This window comes from Uloborus diversus, unplaced genomic scaffold (genome assembly GCF_026930045.1).
Source record: "Uloborus diversus isolate 005 unplaced genomic scaffold, Udiv.v.3.1 scaffold_12, whole genome shotgun sequence".
NCBI classification, from domain to species: domain Eukaryota; kingdom Metazoa; phylum Arthropoda; class Arachnida; order Araneae; family Uloboridae; genus Uloborus; species Uloborus diversus.
Window position 1 is genome coordinate 3,104,803 of NW_026557876.1, and position 18,341 is coordinate 3,123,143.

Sequence of the window (18,341 nt, forward strand, 5' to 3'; positions counted from 1 at the left end):
GCGAAGGCCGACTAGCAACATTACAATGGCGTCTTTGAAGCTTTGATTGACACTCGAATAAGCCAATGAGAGGGCCTTAAATTTTCCTATGACCGAACAGGAGTAAAGGTAGCTTATATGCTCTCCAGAATATGCTTCAACGTACAATTCCCCCCAAAAAAAATTGAAAATCGCATTTTTTGGACTTAGTCGGTCTTGCTCTGAGGTACAGATTTAAAAATAAAATTTTTTTATTTTGGATTTGTACTTGCAGCTTTTGCAACTGAAGTCTGTTTATTATTGGGCAATGCCTAAAATGACAAAAAATGAGGTTATAACTCAGTGCATAGCCGAAAAGAAAACTGTTTCGGAGCTGCGAAAAATCCCTTTCAATGCCAAAAATGTGGGTAAATGGCTGCAGAGACTTGACAGCACAGAAGAGAGCGTTTGTCGGGTGTCTCTTCGTCCATAGGCTAGCAGTTTTATGCATGGAAAACAGTTTCCTTTCACCTCCATGCATGCAACAATGTACTTACAGTCACATGTCTGCAATCATTTACATTTTCAGCCATTGCTAATGTTTATACTTAGATTAAGGAATAAAAAACGTTTGAGCTATGTCAATTTGAAGATTTACTGTGATAAAAAACAGGACAGTTCATGTAAAACCTGTGTAAGTTTTTTTAAGCCCCCCCGTAGAAAAAAGAAAAATGTTTCTTTGAGTCATATACTTTTCCTCTTAGCTTTGTACTAAAAAATCGGACGGTGCATATAAAAAAGAGCTCTTTTACTGTGAAACACAAAAATGCTAAATAGAAGAGGTTATTTTTTTTACTGAAAATGAAAACACTTTTTTAACTTTGTAGCTTTTAGTTTTATTTTACAATCAGAAATAAAAAATAAAATAGAAAAAGTAAGGTCTTAAATTTATTCTGAACAGTGCTATACCCTATGAATTAAGATGAATCTTTGAGGGCATCATTCATTCATCTATGAACTCATTTAAGGGATCAGCAAGTCGTTTTATCTGGGCTCCTGGGAAAAAATCATACCTTACAGTCTTTTCAAAAATTTTGCTCACAAATCGATATTAAAAGCAGTGGTGTTCCCAAAGGGGTTCTCCATATCCGCTGTATACCCTCAAACATTTTTTTAGACACATAGCGTATACCCTCAAACTTCATAAATTTTCATATTATGACTATGTATATGATCACGTACACAAATTGTGCGTAATGGATTTCTGGAAGTATTTATACCCTCAGAAAAATAGATGGGAATATCGCTGATTAATAGTCCTTTCCATGGGACGAAAACGGTACATAAAGAATAGTTTTGTCAGCAGGTTTTATTCCATAAATACAAATAAAACGAGCAGTGTTCGTTTCAGTATCAAAAATAAAGATTTATCGTAGGTAAAACACAAAAATTGAAAATTAATAACACTAGTCTAAAAGAAAAAAAAAAAAACTTTTATTCTGTTAAACGGAGAAAAATATCTGATATTCATGGCGCCCAAAGTTCCCGGCGCCCAAAGTGCTCGGCGCCCAATGTTCCCGGCGCCCAATAGTCGGCGCCCAATCTTCCCATTTCGAGACCGACAGAAGTTTGAAAGAAATGCGCAAATTCAAAATGCATGACTAACACTAAAATAATGATCAGAAACTTAGCCATTGTTCTTTTCTTTCGGCATCAGGAACATCCCTCTTAAGTGTCTAGCATTAATCAGCAAGTATATATTCACTTTGAAAAAGCTCACCAAAGATGCGAGTTTTAGCTTTATTTTTAACAGTACGTAGAAATTCTGGTTTTAAGTGTTCAAATTAAGGACCACTCTTTTTACTTTCTTCTACATCTAATATATAGAAGAAAGTATTGGATTCGTGCAAATTTTCGAATTTTGATGGATTCGAACGTTTTGAGGTGTGCTGAGTCCATTTCGACGATTTTTGGAAAATGACTGTCTGTGTGTGACCAGTTTTTTGTGGCCGCTCTTCAGCAAAAACTACCGCAAGAAATCGAATGAAATTTTGGTACACATATGTGCCCCTATGTGAATTTGCCCATTGGTTTTTGGCGCGAATTCCTCCAAGGGGGGTGGAGCAATGGGACGTTTTTTGAGTTACGCGTGCTTGCTATTCCTCAAAAAGTAACTGTCGGAAACAAAACAAAATTTGGTCCATATGTTGCCATTAACAGGAACAGGTGCTGATTTCAATTTTTGTGTCAATAACTCAAATGGGGGCTGAGCTATAGAACGTTTTTGTCGTCAAATTGTGACTGCTGTATCTCAAGAAATAATGAACGAAATGAAAGAAAAATGTATCGGCAAGTAGCCCTTAGTGGGTATGAGAGCTGATTTCATTTTTGTGTCAACAGCTAAAAAGGGGGTAGCGCAATCGCCCGTTCTTTTTTTCCATTGTGAGTGCCCTGTCTCAAGAAGTAATGCTACGTTCTGGTTGAAATTTGGAATATATGTGAATCCCATACGTAAAACAGGCTTTGGTTCAATTTTGACTCCAATCGCTCCAAGAGGTGTTGATTTTTTTTTTTTTTTTTTTGAGCAATCACGATTGCTTATTGTTCTCACTTGACAGTCCTTGATGTTCCGGTTCCTTTTTCAACTTGGACCAGGGCTGCAGCACCACCGTCCACCGGCGGCGGCGCGGCTGGTCCTGACCACTGTCCCCCGAAATCCACTTTTGCTGGGCGGTGGCGTCCATGTCACACACACACCGAACGCCTACACACACACACACACACTCACTCACACACATGCATACATACACTTACGCACCCACACACACATGCGCCTACACAAACACACACGCTCGTGATTGCGAAAAACATAATTTGAATTCAAGATGCCAAAAATTCAAATTAATTTTTTTTTTTTTTTTTTGCGAATAAAAATAGCTTTATTAATGCAACAATAAGAAAGATAAATCGTAATAGATTGTCGTCTGCGTATTTCTCGTGATTTTAATTGTATGGAAATGATCGGAAATATTATCTCAATGATTTAAAATTTTTAACTGTTGCCATCTTATGTTTGTTAACAAATAAAATATTTGTAATTAATTCAAGCAAGGCTTTTAAAATAACTTTCAATTTTCGCTCTTTGCTTTGCTTTTGCAATAATTCTGACTAATATTGCAGACTAGGAATATTGCTTCCTCGTCAAGCATGGGGAGGGATCAGAAAAGGAAAAATATAGAAGAAAGTTTCGTTATGGCCACAACATACTAGTTTATTATTATTATTCTTGTCATTACTATGCCATTCGCATAGAGGAAAACATTAATAAAATTTAGCAGTTAATAAAATTTGTTTAATTTAATTTTAGGCAAGAAATAATTGTCTCATGATATGTGTTGTTCTAAATTTTATCTAAAAAAGACTTACAAATCTCCATATGTTTCATTCATATCGATTGAAAATGCTAATGATACCCAAGGCAACGTGTTTTAATCATGCAATAGTGTAGCTTTTAAACTAGTTTCCAAAGAGTTAATACCAAGCCCCATCATCTGTTTGATATTAAAATATATCCATTACAGAGTCGATACTATTTCAGTATACTAAATCATTATCTAGGAAGATTGGGCGCCGAGCACATTGTGCTCAATGTTCTGAGCACCCAAAATGCTCGGCGCCCAAACTTACCGGCTCCCAAAATACTCGGCGCCCAATCTTCCCATTTCGGGGTTTAAGGGGTGTGGCTTTGCTCCCCCTGGTTTTGGAGGAGGGGGAAGGATTTTACTTTAATAAATTTTTGTTTGAAACTTTTCAATACATTTAAAATAAATTTAAAATGATGTTTTATTCCTACTAGCAAAATATCTTGCATCAACCTTGACAGATTTTGATATTATACTGACAGCGTCAATATTGACGCGTTTTATACTGCATAAAGGTTGCATAAAGATTAAAAAGCAATATTGTAATAACAACACGTAAACAACATTGCATTCATCTTAAACTACCAATATTGATATTACCTTACAATATCAGCATTCCATATTCCATACATGTTGACGCCGTCAAGGATGGTATTGATTTCATGCTGTCGCCGTCAAGGTAATTAGTACACAATAAAGCAGTCGGACCTTTGTTGATACTTGCGCATGCGCACATTTCTTTATAGCCAGCGTCCCTTGCATTGCTGGCATGTTATCTTCCTCCATCGACCTTCGATAGAGCTCCACGCTGCACGCGGCGTTGCATTCTTTAGGTTTCACTAAGTTGGTTGCTTAGTTATTAGTGTGGAATAGTATTGTTTTATTAATTACTTATGAATGACTGATAATTGCATTTGTTTATTAATATAGTACTAGACAAGCCATATCGCAGACGCTCGGCGATTCCAATGAAAAAAAGTGGGCGTTGCCCGGATGCTCAATGTCGGACCGAAACCTGTAACTAACCTTGGCCATAATCACATTTTTCATAGCAAGCTTTGTTGATTTTCCCATTTGTTGCGAGCTGTAGTCTATTTCGTATTTCTTTTTACGTAATAATCTCTTATTTGTGCAGTATTTTTATAAATTTCAGTGTTAAAGGGGTATTGTGTTTTGCGTCCAGTGTTGTAGTATAAATCTGTACAGCTGTCATTAATGTCAAGTACATTCGGATCCCGCTACAACGCGATCCGACTTACGCGAAATGGCTATAACGCGAGTTTTTCAGAAGTAACGAATTTTAAAGCTAAAGCGATTTTCTCGCTTTCAACACGCTAATATTTGTAAAGGTATCGTGATGCTAAGTTTCGGCTTTGTTATTGACTACTAAACATTGACTTCGTGAATATACTTTCATCCTTTCAGCATCACTGACTGGGCAAGTTCCCACACACCGCACTATAAACATAGCTGTATTAGTGTATTACCACTGCTCATATATATTTTTAATTTATTTATTCTAAATATGAAAGGTGGTGAAATATAATGGCATCTAGGCACGCTGTTTCATCTGAAGTTTGAAGAGGGAAACAAAACCTTAAGTTTTAGTATGAAGCTCGCAGAGTAGTGTTTAAGCGAAATACAAACAATATGAAATTGGAATCTGCTCTTGTATTGTAGATTATTAAGACCCTGAAAGAGGGGTGTTACCATAGATGTAATTGTTATAAAAGTAAATGCGAAGCTACTGTGTTAAAAAATATATTAGAATAACGATCAGATTACGCAGCATAAATAATCATTTTCAATTTTTAAGTTATAAATGTAACTTATTGTACCTACTGCATAGTACTCTTACAGTGCAGTGCTTTATTATACTGTACGCACCGTACTGTTTTATTTTTACGTCTCTCATTAATCATTGATTTTGTGCATCGTAACAGTATTTTATGTTGAATAATGCAGCTTTTTTTTTCAATACGGTAAAAATTCAGCTCTTTATGTAAGAAGCATTAATATATTGTTGCAAAATGGTCTAAAATAGTTTAAAAAGTGCTTAAAAATGTCTAAGATGATTGGGGTGCTAATTAAAAAATCATATACACAACACTGTTCTACAACGCGAAATTTCGACTTACGCGAGGAGTCTTGGAACGCATCCCTCGCGTAAGTCGGGATCCGACTGTTGTACTAACACAGCTTCGTTGTTGTGTTTGCGTCATCGGTATGAATGCATAATGTTACCGATGAAGCGATTGACTCCGCATTGCATGTTTCGAGTGTTTTTCATCTCTTAATTGCAAAAAGATAATTGTACACCATGTGCTTTTGTTATTTTAAACATGTTCAATCATGTTCTGGCAGAAGAGATTCGTTACAGCGGAATGTTTTGAAAATCAAATGATACTGCAATACGCTATTATTCATTTTTACTTATTTCAAGTTAATTTCTCTTTGTTTTCATGCACTTTCTTTAAAATCTTTATCAGAAGTACACCTTGCGAAAGTGGCTTGCGTTTAAACTCATTGAGTGGTATTTGTTTTGTAATGTAAAACTTCGTTTTGTTCAGTCAAACATGTTCTGTAGTTATTTAAGAGCAGAAACTTGCTCTTTTGTTCACAATCTTCAGGAAACCTCTGAAATTTGTTCACTTATTACTTCAAATTCGAATATCTAACAGTCTCCGACTAATTCTAGTATTTGATAATGAACAAGTGAAGACAAAAATTATGGAAATATTACACATGAGAGATAAATTTTATGTCCCCTTATACAGTAAAACCTGTCTACAACGATACTGTTGGGACTTAAAAAAAATATTGTTATAGACAGGTTATCGTTATAGACATTATCGTTATACACAGGTTTCACTGTATATTGAACGTTAAAAATTATCCAATGTCCAAATATCTTATGGGAAATATTAATGTTTTAAAAATTTCAATTTATAAAATATAAACCAATTTACATGGAAAGAATAAGAGTAATACATAGCTGTTTCATGTACACATACATAGCTTTTTCATACATATATAGCTTTTTCTTTTCTTATGGGAGTCATGCTTGTTTTTTTTTTTTTTTTTTTTTTTTGCTCGAGGACTGCAAATACGATTTATATATGATTTCTGTATTGCTGTGTCCAATTTAGCTCGCATCGCGAATACTCTTGTTGCTTCATTAGCGTCGGCCATTGAATCGGTTAATTTGATAAATTGCAGCAGCTGACGCCGATTGGTTTCAGGAAGTCGCAGTCTCAGTAAACGTTTTTGGATAATTTCGCCTAATCGTACCTCTCGACTCAAAAACTTCAGCAGCTTAAACGTACTGCAGGAGTCATCACGTGTTTCCGTCGCCTCCTTCAGAGTCGTGCCGAATGTTTTGCAGATCCCTCGTCTATTTCATCCAGCATCATTTTCGAAGTACCACCTGCATTCATAGTCAGAGCTGCCAACTTTTGGAATTCCAAACTCGTAGCAGAATTTTGCAGTGAAAGGGGGGGGGGGGGGGAGGGGCGTGGCCACTGCCGCAGATTTTAAGTCGTGAATTGTCAACAGAAAAAAAAAAACAGATACTGTACGAATTTCAAATATGTTACAGAAAATATTAAAACGGAATATAAAAAAAAAATTCTTAACACAATTTTTGGCAGTTTTTTCCGCTTTTTTGCCGAAGATTCAGTGACTGGATCAGCGTTGCGATCTAAAAACTGATCCATCTTTACGCCATGCTACTTTCGAAGAGCGATGCTTGTTGCGCAGAGACCGTCAGCGCACGTGTAGAAGTTAGATTATCTGAACTTACCGGTTTATTTTTCATGCTTTTTTTTTCTTTGCTTTTTGTGGGATTTTAATTTAAAAACCTGAAAATCGTAATTTTTGGACCCGCTTCCGTAGCGTCGTAGTTTAAAGCTGAAATTCGCGCGATTTTTTCGTAGCGGTTGGCAGCTCTGTTTATAGTGTTCGCCTCACGGTGACAGGGATATCGGCACTCACTTTGTACTGGTTGGAGATCATAAGCAATGCCAAGCTTTTCTCGCCTTTCTTCTTCGGATAGAAACACTTTTAGTCAGTTCAAGATTTTGAGTGCATTCTTCAAGCTCATAATTGCATTCGAGCTACTCCAGCGCGTTTTGCAACAGTAATAAACTTCCTTTCTTTCTTTCTTTCTTTTTTTTTTTTTTTTTTTTTTTTTTTGAAGCGCGCTTTACTGGGTTTCTAATTTTAGTGATGGTTTTCGAAATCGTTTCTCCCTTTTGTGCATTTTCTCAATTGCTGAACGTATTAAAACTGAAAACTCGAATGAGAATACCAAAAATCAGAAAAATACGAGGGTCGAGCCAGAAAAACGTTCCCATCAGTTTTACAAAGAGATAAAATTTTTTATTCCCATAGAAGTTTACATCGTTGGAAGCATGAAACTTTCCTCCATTTTTCCACATGATCGCCATCTTTTTCTACACATTTTGTTAGACGGTGTTCCAATTTCTGTCTCCCAATATCACAGAACTCCGCCGCCAAACCTTTGAGGAAAACGTTTCACCTCTTCTTTGACTTCATCATCAACGAAATTCACACTGAACCAGTTAAAATAATTTCACACGAAATAGCTGAATCTCATCAAACTCAATTGACTTTTCTACACCGGAAGAGTCCGTTACTATGGATTTACTCCCAAAAATAATCACTTATAATATGCGTTAAGCGTGCCCCACTTCATGCGTAAGTTTGCCCCGTTACCGGGGCACGTTTACGCAACGGACTTGGATCCAGAAACACTTTTTTTAAGGTTAAAAACACACATGGGGCAACAATGGGGTCGTTTCCAAAATTTTAACAATGTTTTTTTCATGGTTAAAAACATAGAATCTGACCATTTTTTTAAAAAATTGACTGAGTTTAATATTTAAAAAAAAATATTTTCATTGTTTACGCTTCTGCCGATGACATCACAAATGATGAAATTCCATTCACAAAGCACAATATTTAAATCGGATCTTTGTTCACGTGTATTGGCAACGATAGGGTTGATAGCAAGCGTAGAGCGCTATTTTAATTCGCTTCTTGATTATCATTGTAAGGAGGAAACGCGGTAGAAAAATGCGCCAAAGAGCATCATTTGTGACGTCATCAAGACCACGCCCTGTTTGAAAAATCGGACATTTAAAAAAATTAATTAAAATTAACTGTTGGGGAAATAAAAGTGTTTTCTGGGTCCATGTTATTTATTTATTCTTTTGCTTATTCTATCAATTTCAGTGACTAAAAGTATTACTTTTGACTGAAGGAAACAACCCCATTGAATACACAATTTTTTACTTTAGTAAATGCTTTATACAATGTCTAAAATTTTTGAAGTTAAAACAAAAAAAATAGAAAATTCAATGAAAAAAATTTGCGCAAACGTGCCACAGTCAACCCTACACTATACACAACTTTTTTCTTCCTTGTACAAAGAAAAGGAAATATTGGCTTCACAAAAAACTTATCACTGAAATATCAGCATGAATTTCCATTTTATTTGCGTCAGAACGAATTTTGAGTTTAGTTTTTCACTTTGCTCGCACGCATTTTTATATGTGTGTACATTTGTGCGCAACTAAAACGTGCATTTTGACTGCACCCCAGTCCATTTCGACGAATTTGTGTTCGACGAATTTGTTTTCCGTGTGTACGTATCTTGCATAACACAAAAATGGTTAGTTGTAAGAAGGCTCAAACTTCGTTTGTGCACCTCATGCGGCGTCGAGTTGTGCACACTGCACACCCCGTTTGAATTACAATCGGATATTCCAAAAGGGATGTATTTCAACACGTTCTTTTCTGGCGAGCCAATGTCAATTTTGTGTGTCAAGTTATTTTCTCCAAGGAATCTCTTAATCAGGGTTCGTTGATTTAAATCAGCTGGATTTAAATTATGATTGAAGTCATGATTTAAATCAAGAGTTTTTTTTTTTAATCATTGTTTTAAATCAATTGATTTGAACTAAGCGATTTTTCTAAAGAAAACCATCAATTAAAATAAGTTGATTTTAATTAAACGATTTTTTAAAAGAAAACCATGAATTAAAATCAGGTGATTTAATTTTTATAAATTAATTTTGCAGTTTTTGAATGAATTGCTCTAAATTTGACTGCACTGCATTATACTATCCCAATTTCAACAGGCAAAACTACATAAGTCCCTCTTTCTGTGTGCGTAACAGATTTTCACTCTTGCAATATTGCTTTTAATCCATAATCACAGTTCAGAACAAAATAAAAATTTGCAGTTTTTCTTTTACACCCTGCCTAATATAGTTAAGAAAAATATTTGTTCATCATATTATTTTAAACTAAAAACATGAAAAACAAAGCATGAAGCAAAATCACATCATATCTAAGCTGTATCTCGCTTTTATAAATTTTTAAAAATGTACTGAACAGAGAACTTATCTTAATTTAAAAGTAAGCTGAATGGATTCATCTATTGTATGAACTCCATTATGTTTATAAATGTAAAGTTTGGCATAACTAGGCATGAAAAGGTACTAACAGTATATTGTATACACGTGGATCGCCTACAATAATACGCTCAGCATGGCTAAAACATTTGAAAAGATGCGAAAGTTTGACAGTTCGTGGGATGGTGATGGATAACAACATAAATTTTCTCGCTTCATTTGACATGTGAGTGTTTTATGGCTGCTTTCAGCAAAGTTTTCAACTCCACGTTCTTTGACTTCGATCACGTCACCTTCCTTATGTAATTTATCCCAAATCACACACAAGTCAGTCGTGTTTTTCCCAAATAATTCACTCATGTAATCACTGATTGAGCTATTTCGAGAAGTTCTTCCGAAGCAGGCTGTTTCAAAATGTTTTCTGAAATGAAAACCAAAAGAGACATATTTAACTCTGTAACAATTTTTCTGCAATCATTGCTATCATGTTTGAACATTTCAAATTGAACTGCTCAAAAATTCAATTTTTCCATTAAAGAATATTGGAAAAAAACATTAACGAAAACAGCCAGGGGTTGATATTGATTGTGAGTTTTTCAACGAAATTAATTCATTAATTTTACTATTCCTCAGCAAAACGTTTTTTGTCTCGAGACAGATAGATTTTTTTTTCATTATCCACAGTCTTCTTTTACCTCAGTGTCTCACATTCTCAAAGGTCGAAAGAATATTCTCTGCTTTTGTTTTTGCACACGACTAATTAGGAGATCGATTACCGATGAACGCATTCCATATGGAAGGAATTTTCTCCCGAGAGTAGTTTTGAGCGTTCTCATATTCTTTTCGATCAGTGGAATTGAAGGGGGGGGGGGGAATAGATATTATCTCGTTATGGGTTCCACTTTTAATCTTGACAATGACCTACTGTTCATTTTATTTATCGTTTGGCCAAAGGAAACTTATTTTGCTTCTCTGTTCAAAACAAATCATCAAACAAGAAAAAAAGTGCCATTAAAATTGAAAATTATCCGAGTGAAAATCAAAAAGTGCGACAAATTTAAAAGGGAAAATCCCCTTGCAATAATCCTTCAAGTAAATAAAAAGACACTAATAGTCAAGGAAAAAGACCAAAAACAACCAACAAAAAAGAAAAAAAAGCTCATATCATTCACCGGCATTAAAAGTTTCATTAAAATATGATATTTTTCCAAACTTCACTTACTGAGATCAACGCGAGGAACACGAAAAAACCCGAACTCATGAGCAAACTTTGTAAGGAGCGCCTATATGAATTTCACAGAATGCAAACGAATTCACATTATCTACTTTATGAAAACAAACTATTTTTGATCTAGTTACTCTTTCTTCGGTTATTGAAGCCTCTGCTGCACAAACCTATAAATGCTTTTGTTTTATGCAGGACAGAAACAGAATTACAGTGCGGAGGTAAGGTAGAGAGGTTTTTGCAGGGGGCTCTTCCTATCCAATATGAAGCACTGGCGTTAACTTGATTTTTTTATTGTGCTTTGTTTGAACAATGATTGCAGTTTCTTTTTAGCCTATGGTAAAAATTAATTTCATGCGTTCAGTGTTTACACTGAAAAAAAAAAAAAAAAAAAAAAAACCCTCTGGTTCCATAATTGTTAGAGAGGAGAAGCCACAATTGCAAAAATCTCCTTTCTCTCTTTTTCCCGCACCACCTAATATGATATAATAGTGTACTTGCGTTCTCTCTAGAAAGCCGTTAAGTTCGAATTCAAGAGTTCTAAAGGTAAGATTTTAATCCGTTCTCTTTCAAAGGAGTATAAAATTTATTTTCCTCTTTTGCAAAAGTGACTTGACTCATGATTTCCGTCCCTTCCGTGTCTCGTTTACTTTGAAATGAAATATCAGAACAAGTGACGCCATTTTTATTTCAGTGGGACCCCGATTCAACGAATTCATCGGGACCAAAACTTTTTTACGTTAAGTCAGGGTTATTCGTAACATCAGGGTGCGAAATTTTTTTAAAAAAATTGCTTTTATTTTATCTGAAAGCCCCAATGAGCAACTGCACAAAAATATCCATAATTAGAAAGTGTACACTCTTTACACAGGATTCCGCCACTTATTTCACGCTAGTTAATTTGAAATCTTGTACTGAGTAATAGACTCTGACAATTTAAAAATTTCCTCGATACTAGACTCGAAATAGTTCTCCTTCGACATTATGGAGAAAAGAAAATACTGTGTCAATTACAGCGAACTGCATGAGATATATTTTTACGGTTTCCATTCCATGTGAAGTAAAAAGAAAGTTTTGATGAGAGTTTCATTATCGCTTTCTGCAACAGAATAGCTATTCATTGAAGCCCACTTCCCTGTCGTCTTAACGAAAGTATTTTTCAGCTTCGCACGAGATGGATATATCATTTGAAAAACATTCCAATATTTTCAACTCAAATGAACAAAACAAAATTTTTTTGGTTGTTAAAATAACTCGTTAATTCAGGGTTTATTATTCGGTAAATAAGGGTTTTTGCCTTCGTTTTAGTCGGGGAATGAGAAAAATTCGCTAAAACGCGGAATTCGTTAAAAAGGGTTCGTTAAATCGCCGTCCGACCGTATTCGCTTACTCTGTTACTTATTGCTGGTAAATGTGTGACTTCGAGGTTGTATGATTCGTTTTCTGTGCCATGGATCTGGTGATGTGGATTGGGTAAATACCCAGTGGGTAGGTAAATATTTTTTGGGTATTTACCCAAGGCCTGGGTAAATACCCTAAAACTGGGTATGTTACAAAAAAAATACAGAAAGTGAATGGATATTTTTTTTAAATCTAAATGTAAAATAATTGGTAAAACTGATACATACGTATGTGTTACACAGTTGATTTTTTGTTGAAAGACTTGATGAAATAATGAAAGAAACATATCGTGAACCGAAGAATCTTTCTTTTCAATGTCATGATTGGAGAAGTATAAGCAATTCAGTGATTTACTTCAGGATTTCAAAATCTCGATCTAGGTTAGTCATATCCGAAATGAAAAAAAAAGGAAGCAGGAGGGATGTTTTCAAGAATAAACCGAGAAGTTATTAAGAATATGATGTTATTTATTTGTTTTATTGCTGTTTAAGTGATAACGTGGCAAGTATAGAAACAGTTTTCACATTAAACAGCAAAAAGAAATCAAAATATTGTTTTCTGTTGCCTTGCTCATTTGCATTTGCTCCCCGGTACTTCTTGATGAAACTTTATTCAAACTATTTTTAATACACGCAATTAGTGATGTAGAGTCGGAAGGTAAAAACCCCGGTTTTTACCGTCCTGTCCGAAACTATATTTTGGAAAAATTGCATTCTGCGAGAAAACATTAAAATCAGAATAAAATGTATGTTCATGTCATGTTTTAAATTGAACATTTATTCAATGAGAGCATTCAACTTGTTCATGCAGCCGATTTTAATCCGGTTACACAGAAGTTGAATTCTTGATTGAAATTTCAAGTGGTATATGCATGAGTTTATTTATTTTTTTGATAATAGTAACTGAACTTCCCTATATTTGTGCATGTTTTTAAATGAAAGCAGAGTTGGCAAGGTTTTTACCATCTTGTTCAAAACAATAGTGTCCAAAATGGATGAAACTATTTTTTGAGAAACTGGGGTAACGGCATCAGTAACAGACGAGGGTCCAGAAACAGACATTTCCAATATTACCCGACTTTTCCATAAAATTGCTCATTTCCCATTTTTTAGCGAATAAGGTAACGGCACCGGTACAAGGCCACCCCTATGGAGGGGGGGGGGGGGGCTCGAGCCCCCCTCTTAGAAATTAGAACTTCCTTGTTTTTAGTATTTTTTCTTTGCAAACATGTAAAAATATTTCTTCTTCAGCCATTAAATGAATAAGTAATTAAAAATGTCCAGTTGAATGATTCTAATCTGTCCTGAAATTGGTTTTCATATGGAAAATATCCTGCTAAACCATGGTTAAAATATCTGAGCCCCCCCCCTTACAGTTTTGCATATGGGTGCCCATGCACCAGTAACAGACCAGGGTCCAGAAACAGACATTTCCAATATTACCCGACTTTTCCATAAAACTCCTAATTTCCCATTTTTTAGCAAATGGGGTAATGGCACCAGTAAGAGACAAGGGTCCAATAATAACAGACTGTTGTACATTTGGATTTAAATAATAAGAATTCTCGGCAAAATAAAAAACTGATGTTGCTGTGGCCCGTGAATAGGGAGGTGTTATCGGCAGACTTAGATAAAATGAAAAGCTTTCTGCGAACACAAATCCTAACTGGAAAATTTTCTGCAAATAATTATTTTGCCTCACTCACCCTTGAATAAAAAATTAAATTTATATTCAAATATGAAAGAGACAAAAAAAAGTGCTTTAAATCATTATATCATTTAATTTTTTTTTACAATAACATATAGTTTGCTTATTTTTCACCAACTGAACCACTGCCAAAACCATTATTTTTTTTTTTTACACATGTGCTTTAAAATGCTTTTGGAGAAAGGCTTTAACAGAAATAAATTCTGGGATTTTCTTAAAAATTCCCTTTAAAAAATATATATATATATATATATATTTTTTTAAATCAACGGTAGCAGTTTGAAAAAAAATTTCTGCAGAGCCAAAAATTTTCTGCGAACGCTGTTCGCGCGTTCGTCTATATTATGTAAGACTGGTTATCGGAGTGAAAATTATGAGCAGTTGGTGTATTTCTGAGGCAGTGGTGGAAGGTTATGAACATACACCACGAGGTCATTCGTTGTCTATGTTCATTTGAACTTAATAGGGTTTTTGATCGAAAAATAAAGAACTTTTTCAAGAGGAAATGAAGAATTCTGTCCATGAGTCATCCTTTCCTCATCCTATCTGGTTTCATCAGAATTGTCGGTGTCTCTTACACAACTCTACCAACGGTTACACGAGGAAGTTTTTATGTAACAGTTATTGGCCATTTTTTTAAGTAAAATGTTTTTTAAATGAACATTTCAGAAAAATATTATCAAATATTCATTACTTAAACCTCATTAATATCTATATTTATGCATTATGACTGTTGCAGTAAATACTCAAGAATTGATAGATTACACCTCTTTAGCTTTAGCATAGTTTTAGACAGTTGCAGACACTTTTGACAATAAAAACCACCTGGCCTGTCCTGAACCAGTTTTGGACAGTCCAAAACCCAACCCTGTTTTAACTTTTCAGAATCAGTTAGAAAAAGTAATGAAGGCGGGATTTCCGGTGGGAGGGAGGGGGTGTTGACGATTGCTTATTTAAATCCTTGACTCTTTTGATGCTTTTGAAACATTCTGAGGAATTAAAATGTTTGAATTGTGATAAATTAATTTTTTTAATGTATGTAATGAGGACTATGTTTGAATGTTGTTTTGTATCTTTTGGTTTTAATTGCAGGATTCAGTTCAACAGAAAACAGAAGGAAATTAAGAACTTGACAAGATGAACTTTGTAAGTTCGAGTATTTTTCTTTGACTATTTCTGTTTCAAAGAAAAACTAAATTGAACACAACCTAATGTTTTGAAATACTGTTTTGTAGAGCTTAATGAAGGCTATGCGAATGAAATTTTCAGGGGTGTATTTTCATTTTGGGGTGAGGGGTCTCAATGCTCTCAGCAAGACAGAATAACGTGATTAAGTTTGAAATGAACTCTTCTTGGAATTATTTTCGCTATGCATCAGCCAAGTGTTACTCAACTTCTGCTCATTGCGCCGCACCATTGCGGTAGGAAAATAACATGAATCATAGACTTTCGCAACGGGGGATTTCGTGCAGGGTTGCCCAGGTTGGGCCCAATGGGTTTTTTTAAAAAAAAAACCATTATTTAGTCCACTTTTGGGTTTTTTTTAAAAATTTTCTGAGAAGATTTTTAAAAACTTATTTAGTTTAAATACTTTCACAATTTAAACTTCTTTTTTATTTGTTTTTCACCACAGACAATAAACAGAAAAAATGAATTTTGAACTTTAGTAGTATTTCTTAACTCTTAACGGCATTAAAAATTACTTCAAAGATTTTAAATAAATACACTTAACTTTTTTCTTTAACTGGTCAATAAATAACTCAAATTGTCTTGACTAAGTCCTGTCGCGTCGGATTTTCTCAATATTTGTAGATTGTACAGAGGAAACTACTCCGGCTAAAAGGCTTTCATATGAATTATTTTCTGCAATTCAACACGTTACAAATCTCGAATAAACCAGGTATATTTTTTACAAATTAACAGGTTTTACCAGCGGTTGGACAGAAAACAATTAGGATGAACAGAATTTTCATTATCTTACAAAAAGGTTTAATATTTCTTACTCTGTACACAGAAATAGAAAAACAGACAACATAAAATTCAAAGAAATGTCTTGATTAAGCTGGAATTCAGTAAAAAGGGATTTAAACTACTTGAGGTTCTACAGTAGTTTTGCTTAACAAAATGAAATACAGTGAAATACCGTTACAACGAACTCCGAGGGACCGACAAAATATTTCGTTGTAACGAAATATTCGTTGTAACGGAATTTACTTAAAATTTTCTTTATTTTTGTAAAAGTGTTAGTTTTGCAACTCTGTACTCTAATATAATTAAATCTGCAATATTTATCGTAACTAACGATCGCAAATTTTATCAAACACATTATTTATTCTGAAAAAACAAAGAGTAAAATATTTTTTAACACTGACCTTTTACTTATCGGTTGTCTTTACAAAAAATCTGTTATTTTTTTTTGCACGAGAGATTTCGTCCCAGAGGACACTACAAAAGATTCCAGTTTATGAATGTGGGAAAAAATTAAGTCAGGTACATCGCTCTAAAACGAAACAAATTGCTTTACTTTTGAAAGGAATTCAATAGTCTGAGTTGCGGTGACGTTTGGGTCAGCACACGCTGTATCTTCATTCTCACTTTCTTCACTTAGTTCACCATTTAATTTAGAGTTTTTAATGGAATTGATGATTTCCTGGTCAGTAATTTCGGCACAGGTCATTAAACCATCATCTGCTGTTATAAAATCGTCCAGTCGGACGTCATCGGGGACAGAAGTACGAGCCTTGACAGTGCTCCATAGATCCTTTAAATTGGATTGGTCAGCTTCTACGGAATTCTCATCTCCCTCGCATAGCTGCGCATGACGCCAACAATTGACAATTGTATTTTCGCTAATTTCGTTCCACGATCCAGCAATCATCTCTATGGCTTCTTTGACGTTCGGCTTTCTTCCACTGTCATTTTCGATGCCCAAAGGAATGTGCCTTAACAAAAGTGATCGGTAGCGAGCCTTGACAGCTCTGATAATGCCTTGATCAAGTGGTTGAAGAACGGAGGTGCAGTTAGGCGGGAAGTACTCCGCACGAACAAAATCTAAATTAGGAAGATCATTGTGGGCGGTGCAATTATCGATAAGAAGGAGTACTGTTCTGTTTTGTTTTTTCATATCCTTGTCGAAATTAAGTAACCAATCATTAAAAAGGCTTTGCGTCATCCAAGATTTCTTATTTGCCCTGTATTCGCAAGGTAAAGAATGACAGTTTTAAAACATCGAGGCTTTGCTGACTTACCAATGATTAAAATTTTTCGTTTCTCCGTTCCCGATTCATTACAGCAGAAGAGAGCCGTTAATCTTTGCTTCGAAGATTTACCGCCGACACATTTATCTGCTTTGAATGTCGATGTTTTTTGCGGCTCAAGCTGATAAAAGATACCAGCTTCATCTGCATTGTCTGGACTGTAGTTTTCTATTAAAGCGGCTATTTCGCCAGACCTCCATTCACTTATTGATTGGGCAGGTGCATCACTTGCTTCTCCGCAAATTACTTTCGCAACTACACCATATCTGTCTCTGAAGCGATTCAACCAACCAATGCTTCCTTGAAAATTTTCCACTTCAAGCATTGCTGCAAAATGGCAAGCTTTCTCTCGTAGCAGTGGGCCGTTGATGGGAATGTTGCGCATCCAGGAACCACTGAAACACAGCAGAGTCAACATCTTGAAATTGAGCTGGCCGCATTCGCTTCCGACTTGGTCCAAGCAACGATGATTGCAGTTGTGCTTCAATTTTCTTTCGATCTTTTAAAAACGTAGATAAAGTTGACGGGGATATGCCGTACTTTTTCGCTGCCTCCGATTTCTTTAATCCATTATCCACTTCTATGATAATAGCCATCTTTTCTTTAAGAGAAAACTGCTTTCTTTTGAGAGTCGCCATTTTCACCAAAAAAACACTCCATGACCCTTGGTCAGAATTTTAGTGATTCTAAACTAGACCACCCGCTGGCAATAAGAATGACGTATGCTTGTCTTCTCATCGCGCTGACGAATCAGGAGCCACTTTGTCCGATTTCTCTCTTCGCACCTTACAGACTGAATGCGTGAGTCACTGGCCACAAGAAAGTTGAAATCTTGCGGATTCCCCCCTGACAAATTCGTGGGGTACCATGCAATAGCGCATGGCTAGACACTGGCTTTTGTTTGGCTTACGTTTCAGCATGAGTGGATTTC

The 18,341-nt window shown here is 35.2% G+C and overlaps 1 protein-coding gene across 1 annotated transcript in view; it reads right to left on the reverse strand.

Annotated features, from left to right (window-relative positions):
• Positions 1-17,828, reverse strand: part of LOC129232425 (uncharacterized) — a 44,858-nt gene extending 27,030 nt beyond the window's left edge. Inside the window, exons 1-2 of the mRNA XM_054866569.1 lie at positions 17,546-17,828; positions 16,678-17,204 (exon numbers count right to left, since the gene is read on the reverse strand). Of these exons, the coding sequence (XP_054722544.1) occupies positions 16,678-17,204; positions 17,546-17,828 (810 nt within the window). The remainder of the gene's footprint in view (positions 1-16,677; positions 17,205-17,545) is intronic.
• Positions 17,829-18,341: the final 513 nt, after the last annotated feature.